At 30.7% G+C, this 8,993-nt stretch overlaps 1 protein-coding gene across 1 annotated transcript; it reads left to right on the top strand.

The window, feature by feature from the left end:
• Window positions 1-4,882: 4,882 nt before the first annotated feature.
• Window positions 4,883-8,689, top strand: LOC124939359 (LRR receptor-like serine/threonine-protein kinase IOS1). The gene is made up of 9 exons (XM_047479839.1): window positions 4,883-4,949; window positions 5,023-5,542; window positions 5,971-6,443; window positions 6,529-6,667; window positions 6,776-6,844; window positions 6,944-7,015; window positions 7,859-7,930; window positions 8,010-8,272; window positions 8,370-8,689. The coding sequence occupies exons 1-9, from the start codon at window positions 4,883-4,885 to the stop codon at window positions 8,549-8,551; spliced, it is 1,857 nt and encodes a 618-aa protein (XP_047335795.1). The 3' UTR covers window positions 8,552-8,689.
• The last annotated feature ends 304 nt before the right edge of the window (window positions 8,690-8,993 follow it).

The following is an 8,993-nucleotide window of genomic DNA, read 5'->3' as shown; positions in this document are numbered from 1 at the left end:
AAAATGAATGAACCAACAAGATGAAAACAGAAAGAAAAAAAACTAGAATGAGAATAAAACTGAATTACACAAAAAACGAAGCTTAGAGCACTTTGAAATCAGAAGTAAGAGTGACTTTCTCATATGCAATGTTCCATCTTTGACAAATCAATCAATTTCTTTCACAAGTGAGAATTCGTCTTCATTTTGAATGAGTGAATTTTCATCAAAGATAATTTCATTCCAAACAAACTTCACATCATTTCGAATCCTTGAAAATGTTTTTGCGTTCCTCTCAATCCAAATATGATAAACAATATTTGTAAAAAAATACTTGAAAACATTTGAACTAAAATCATTACCATTTATCTTGATAATTGTCATTTTATTGATATCAGTCCATTCTTTTGAAAAGATAAAAAGACTTATTGATGTGGAGAACTAACTCCAAAGCAAGAAAGCAAATGGGTAGTCCTTAAAGAGACTATCAATGGTCTCCTCATTTCTCGTACAAAAAAGACAATCGGGATATATGTGATATTTATATACTTCTTAATTTTTTTTTCTCTTTTAAATGATAAATTATTTAAAATAATTAAATATAAAATATTTTGACATTTTAATAGATAAGAATAGTAATTATAAGGCTAAAATGATGATTAGATGAAAGTTTTTTAAAATGCCTACCAACAAGCTCGTACGGTTTACTTTTTTTTTGAAATAAAAAAAAAAACAATAGCCTTGTTCTGGTTAAAAAAAACGCAAATAAAATTAATTTTTTAATTAATTATTTATTTTATTTATTAAAATACTCTTTATTTTAATTAATTAATTATTTATTTATATATATTAATACCTTTAAAGTCTTTTTTTTTATCAAAAATAATCGTTATCTTCTTAAAATCATTAACAATTATAATATTTTCTCTTTTTAGATTTTTTGAAAAATTTCAATTCCAACTAGGCCATTATAATTGAAGTATGCCAGACAAAAAAGAATTAATATAAAAAGTCAACAAATTACTAAAAATGAAATAGCTAGCAAAGTGATTTAGAGGAAATTAAAGATAGCAATGAAAACAGAAAATCAATCACCCGTTCAATTTTGAACCAAACATTCATGATGTTTGTAACTGTCCATATCAAACAAGACCCAACTTATTCCGGACAAAAATGCGAGAAGTCAACGGCTAGGATCCGTTGAACGACTTACCAGTTGCTAATCTCGACCGTAAATGTTGACTTTAATTTAATTTTTAAGGCATAATCAAGTACAGCTAATAGTGATCGTCTCCACGCCACCACTTATATATTTTTATGTACTCTTCATATGTACTCATATTAATTAATTACAATATTTATATATTAAGTTCTTATATTTAAAATTTTAAATGTCATAACAAAAAAATATTGGGATGGTATAATTAATTGAATGAATATAAGGATGGAATGTTAAGTTTGTTTAATTGTCTAATTATTTTGATATTTAACCATTACAACAAGCCCTATCATGAATTAAATGAAAATGTTCTTCCTTTCAAATTATAAAAATTGAATATGTCCGTTTCAAATTATAAACCCAAATAACAAAAGTTTTCAAATTAAATATATCTTGTAATAACTAACCTTTTTTTTTAGTTACTATTTTTTTAATGGGATGGAGTTTTCATATTATGTTTGAGATGGTAATATTTTGACAAATATAAAATGTTTGATTATTTTTGGATTCTCATACCAAAAAATAGCTGGTTAATAGTTAAGACGACTTTTCAACTATTACATTATTTGGACAATTTTTTTAATTTTTGCATGAGCTGGCTAAGATGATAATTTGAGTTCTTATTGATTCTGTCTATATCCTATCTGGCCAATGAAATCGACTTGGGAAATGTACTTAAGTCAACCCATGCATGAACAACCCACTAGGCCACTACATATATTGCTTCTTTTATTTTAATTTTTTTCTATAAAATAAAATTAACTCTTTCAACAAATTATTATTATTATTATTATTATTATTATTATTTTGTAAAGAGGTTAATGTATATTAAAAATGATAAAAAAGTTTGAACATAACAACAAAACTTGAAATAAAAGAAAATAAATAAAAATAAAAAATAAAAACGTTACTCAGTAGGTTATCAAGCTCGTAAGTTTTCGAGAAGGACGATTAACTCTCCGACAAACTCTACCGACTTTCCGGATTGAATCTTAGAAAACATCATAATAATAGCATTATGAATGATACGCATCGGACGACTACGGTTAGTGAAAGTTCGACGATTTCTCTCCAACCAAATAGTTCACAAAAAAAAATTGGGATGGTAATCAAATTATGTAGGTCTGTCATATTAGTCGCATCAATCCAAATTTCTCAACAATTACCCAAAGACTCGGGCATCATCCAATGAATCTCAGTGATACTCCACAAAAGACTACAGATACTAGTCACCACTCGACAATATAAAAGTAAGTGAGTTGTTGATTCAACCTCATCATGACACATACGACAATGACTAGCCATAATACAATATTATTTTATGCACATATCATCCATAAGAATTCCACCGTGAATAACGCTTCATCCAAAGAATGAGATATTGGATAAAATATTTGACTCTCAAAGTTTCTCCCAACAAAAATTATATGAACTCGTCTTAGCGAACAATTTGTAGCAATGTCTCACATAAAAACTATCAATATCTTGTCAACGCATAACATCTTGTTAGAACATGGACACTTGTTTGCGTCCTATCAAAAGTAACTTTATTATAAGACAAACTCTCCATAATGTTTAATCTCTATATATATATAATTTGGCTAGCAAAACCATTAGATCGAGGATCAAATATATCCTTAACTGTGTCATTTCTACATATAATAATGAAATCAAGCTCATGATACGTCATAGCTAAACTTTTGACACTACGCCAATTATCGTCTCAAAAACTGATTGAATAACCATCCCCATAAACGATCTAGATTTCTCATAAAACTTTTCCACATAAAATAAATTCCCTTCCAAATGTTACACCCCACTAGATAATTAGACATTATTGTGAACCAACTAGACCAATCAGAAACATCCTTACATCTGATCATCGATGCCCAAAGACTATTATGTTCCGTTGTAAATCTACACCACAATTTTGATAGAAGAGTCTTATTAAAGGAAATAAGATCTCGAATATCCAAACTTCTTTGATCTTTAAAACATTTAACCATATTCCAACTAACTAAATGACAAAACAATGAGTTAGATGATCCCATAGAAATTTACACATTATTCTCTCCATTTTTTCGGCACTCTTGGGAAAAATGAATAAAGACATTATATATGTGAGCATAAATGACAACACACTCTTAATGAGAATTAATCGACTCCTTTTCAAGATTATTTTACTTTTTCATCTAGATAGTCTACATCCCATTTTAGTGATAATCGAGTCCCAAGAGACCTTGAATTGTAATTTAGCACCTCATGGAATAACAATGTATGTTGATGGAAGATCACCAATTCAGAACTCCAACACATTTGCCAACATCATCATTCTTCTATTCGAAACATGATTTGAGAAAAAAGAAATATGACTTATTAAGATTCACTCGAAGATTAGAACATGCACCGAATACCCATAAAATATCCCAAATGTGTTTAAAATTTTTATAGGTAGCCTAAACCATTTAAAGCGTGTCATCAGCGAAAAACAAATGTGATATAAGAAAATGATATCTTCTTGACCCCACAACTCACTCCACGAATGAGTTTCAAGTTTTTTACGAACAATATCATTTTTTATAGAGCTTTCATAATGATACGAATGAGAAAGGAAAGAGTGGATCACCTTGTCTAATCCCTCGGGAACTCTCAAAAACTCCTTGATAACTACCATTTACAATGACAAAAAACTTAACCGTCGAGAGACAATCTAATACACTCAATCAATTTTGCACCCATTTTCATTTTGCACATTACATCAAACAAAACTCGCAATTGACGTGATCATAAGTTTTTTTGATATTTAACTTGATAAAAGCACATTTATCATCTTTTGAATTAGCTGAGTCAATAATGCACTCATTGACTATTAATACATCATCATATATTTGATGACATTTGATTAACGTCATTTGATTAATAGATATTACCGTCTCTAATATATTTCTCAATCTGTTGGCCAAATATTTTATGACAATCTTATAGAAAGATGAAACGAGACTAATATGTCTAACTGAAGCTTTACGAATAAGCATATCAAAATGGAGTTCAAACTCATATCAAATGATTAAAACCATAAAAATTATCAATTGCTTCCATAATTCTCGTTTTAAGAAAATTGTCACGCCTTCTTAACAAAAGTCAAAGTAATCAACTTCCGCATCTCTTAATGGACTCCTAAACCTCTTTAATCGAAAACCGAGTCTCCAACTTATCTTTTGCGCTAAATTAATTGAATAAAATATAAACAAAATTATTATTAATATCTTTTATTATAAAATTTAGTATTAGAGAATACATTATTAATATATAAAAAATGACATTTATATATATATATATATTCACTTTATAAGTTTTCAATCATTTATTCTTTTAAAAATATATATTATATATATTTTCCAACACTTAAATTCATTATTTCCAAATAAAGAAAGACCAAGACACTAAAATAATCATTGACATCTATTATTTAAATTCATTTCGCGTATCCTTGTATTAGGAACAAAAAACAAAATTCGGCGAGAACGTGTTATTTTAAAATAAACGAATACTTTGAAAAGTCAAAGTAAGAAGCTCTCTCTCTCCTCCAAAAATAATAATAAAAAGCCATTCTTTTCTCATTGTGAAGTTCACTTTCATTTCAATTTTATTTTTCTCTATTCTAATTCCATGCAGCCAGCTACCATGGCAACTCGTCTGCTACCTCTGATTGTTTTAGCTCTATCATCTTTCATGATCTATGCTACCAATAGTAAGTTAACCTAATTACGTGTTTAAACGATTTTTATCATTTTTTAAAACTTAATTAATGATTAATTCTATAGTGAATATTGATTGTGGAACAACAACGTCATACTACACGGATGCCAACTCGATCATATGGATCGGCGACGAGGACCTAAACACAAACGGAATCGTGCGAACGGTGGGTAAGGACAACTCCAATTCATACGTTATGGATTCGATGAGAGTTTTCACTTCCCTTAATAGAAACTGTTATGACATTCCAAGCACGAGCGGTAATAAGGTCTTTATAAGGACAAGTTTTTACTACGGTAATTACGACGGGAAATCAGCACCCCCGTCGTTTCTCCTAACGTTGGACGGAAACTCGTGGGTGACGGTCGAGACGACATCTAATACTGTCGTCTCTCACGAGGCTATTTGGGTGGTGAAAGGAGATACGGTTAGCATTTGTCTTTGTCAAACTAAATCCGGCCAGGTCCCTTTTATTTCGGCTCTTCAAGTTTACGATATGGATTCTAGTATGTATAGCAAAGTCTCCGATTCATTTACATTGTTCACCGCGTTCAGAGTGTCTTACGGAACCGACCAAACCATCAGGTACTATACATCAAAATGCACAATTAAACTGTTGAAGTCGGTTTTAAGAAAGTCTTACTAAGTCGATTTTAGACCTAAAGTTTGTTTGAAAATAAATAACAAGTTGAAAATTTAACTATTAAAAGGAATGTTTATGTATAATTATAAGTTTAACTAAATTATGTATATTTTTATAACTTTAATTGATCTATTAGATTGTTTTGGTTATATCCTAATTTTATCTAATAAACCAAAAGTTTTGTATTTCTTTTAAATAATTTACCATTCCTAATAATAAACTTTATTAGGCAGAACTCTCTTACGCTAACAAATTAAAATAAATTATTATTTTTTAAATTAATTTTAATAGTTAAACTATTATACATCTCTATATAAGTACTAATAAACTCATAAGCTAAAACGATTTTATCACTTTTACGACGGTTTAGGTATAGCGACGATGCATATGATCGAATATGGAACCCTGCTAGTATCGGAACAGGTTTGTTAGTGAAGACTAACGACAATCCATTGTCAAGCACTGATTTACCCGATCAACCGCCTGTAGCTGTGTTCGCAAACGCCATAACAACGCTGAGCATTTCACAATCCATACAAGCTACAATTCCTGTGGCTCTATCCCCTGTTTACATTAACTTTTACTTCTCCGAAGTTACACAACTCGACACCACCACCGACAGTAGATTGTTTAGGATCTTCATGAATAACAATTCAATCTCCGGTCCAATCTCACCGCCTTATGGAGATGCGTTGGAGATGTCATTCGCAAATCTCAACCTTACTTCCGACACCATTTTCTCATTGGATGCTACTGGAAACTCGACACTGCCGCCTATCATTAGCGCCATGGAGGTTTTTCAAGTCGTGGCGGGTCTAAACGCTCAAACTAACAGTCTCGATTGTAAGTGTGTTTATATATTTATAGCAATTACCCAAACATAACATGCATAAACACAATACTAAGAATGATTATGATTTTTTTGCAGTTGACGGATTATCTCAGATTTTTAAAACCTTTAGTACTAAACAACAGAGCCTATGGGGAGGCGATCCCTGTCTTCCGGCACCATATTCATGGGACTGGATTGGTTGCTCTAGCGACACCATGCCGAGGGTCACGGAACTGTAAATAAAATCTGATTATTCATATATAAATCTTGTTTAATTAATTAAACATGATTTGAATTTAGAAAGAAAATTATGGGATTGAATCAAATGGTTAATTATATGCAGGAATGTGAGTGGATATGGGTTGTCCGGATCTTTACCTGATTTCAGTTCCATGACTGCTCTTGAAATCATGTGAGTAGAACAGAGCAAAACAGAGCAAAACAGAGCAAAATTAAACACTGTTTGATCTTATGTTTGATAAGGATTTGGTTTGTTTTTTTGGAATTGCAGAGATCTGAGTGATAATAGTTTCTCTGGAGGCATTCTTGATTTTCTTGGAACATTTCCCAATCTCAAGCAACTGTGAGTTCATCTTACTTTCTAAAAGAGTCTTAAGAAAAGTTGGGTTTTTTTGAAAACCACTAAGATAGCTGTAGTCAGAGCCGGTCCGAGTTTTGGGCTATCCCAGACCCGGTTGAAAAATGTAAATTTTTATTACCCTAAGTCTAGTTTTAAAAATTGATAAAATAAATTGTTTTTAGAGAGATTTAAACCCATAACCAAATCAAAACTTGTTAGTTTATATAGTATAACATCTTTTGATTTAAATATAAAATAAATTTAACTTCATATCAGATTTTTATTAAATTGGTTGCTCTAAAGAATGAGCTGCCCCTAGTCCGATGGTTTGTTGGACTTATCTTAAGTTGTGCCCTAAGTGTATAAAGAGTAATTCTTGAAAATTCAAAAGTCATTGTTTTTTTTTTAAACGATTAAGATATATGTGTTAGGATTGATTCTTAAAAGATCAAATCACGTGTTAATAATAAATTAAGCGATTTGAAGCAATGAAATATCTTAAATGAGAATGATATTAGGATAAAAGTAGTGTTAATTATATATATATATATACTTTCTAAATCTAGGTAAAACCATATCATTTTGAAACACTTTCTGGGTTTCAGTCTAAATCTAGATTTAGATTAAAAAAAAATTAATAAATTTGTTGGAATTCTTTATTATGAAGTTATCTCATCTATATGAGATTACATTATTAAACCAAACTTAATTAGAATGTTAGATAAGTATTTTAAAATGTATTGACCATTTTTCATATGATGTTAGTCCTTATACAATATTGATTTAACTTGCGTTTTTAGATGAATTCAATAACTAATTATTTGTTGTATGGTGTAAACTTTGTAGGAACTTGGCAAACAACCAATTCAGTGGACCAATACCCTCTTCAATATCAAAAAACAACAAGATCAAATTTACGTATGTTTCCTAAAACATTTTCTATAAAAAAAACAAAATCCCATTAAAGGTTTCCTAATTTAGATTAAAAAAAAAACAGAGTGACAGGTAACCCTGATGTGTGCGCGACTGGATCATCGTGTGCCACATTGGACTCCACACCCACATCCGTGGGAACCACACCAACGCCGTTTGTGGTCACGTCTAGGAAGAAGAAAAGCAACACCGGAGCAATTGTCGGGTCCATAGTTCCAATCTTCGTCGTTTTTTGGGCTGTTGTCGGTGGATTGGTGGTGAGGCACAAGAGACAAAAGGCCGCCATGGCTGCAGTCGGAGGAGTAGGAGCCGGAACTGGAGTGCAAGGTAATAGTAATAGTCAACTTGTCACTTATTATACTTTTTAAATATTAAACTTCATTTAGTTTTTCTCAAATATATTGATTTGGATGAAATAAAATAGGAAGTGCGGGCGGTGTAGTCGGGCAAAAGCCAAATGGGAACGTGAATCAGAACCCGGAAGCGTCGCCCGCATATCTTTTAGGGAAACAGTTTGGGGCCGGCGTGACCGAGGAAATTATAGACAACCAACAACAACATCAAGGAGATGAGCAAAATAACAATCATAACTACAATAATGTTTGAGTGGTTCTAAAGTAATGAGAAGCTTATTTATTGTATTTTCCCTTTTTTCTAGTTTGTTTCAATTTATTTTACATTATTAGATCAAATTGTACCTAATTCTTTTCTGAAATTTAATAAAATTATTATTTATTGTTATAAATTAACGAATTTCTTGAATGGTTGTGGGGTGATAAAGTTTATGTTTGGGGTCCTAGGTTAAATCCTATATCAAAATTGACCTTTAATTGTTCCTTCCAATTGGCTTCTACACTTTCTAAATATCTTTCCAATTGGGCCTTCCCAATAATGCACAATTTATGATACTTTATATGTAAGCTAATAATAACTATGCCCACAATTATTATATAAATAGTTGAACACATGTATTATATTATAAGAAATTATTGTAATCTAATAATCTGAAATAAAATAATATATTTCAAACAATAGCCCATTAAGTGAT

The sequence above is a fragment of the Impatiens glandulifera genome, chromosome 5 (genome assembly GCF_907164915.1).
Source record: "Impatiens glandulifera chromosome 5, dImpGla2.1, whole genome shotgun sequence".
NCBI lineage: Eukaryota > Viridiplantae > Streptophyta > Magnoliopsida > Ericales > Balsaminaceae > Impatiens > Impatiens glandulifera.
The sequence above is the reverse complement of the archived record's forward strand: the minus strand, read 5'-3'. Positions and strand labels throughout refer to the sequence as shown.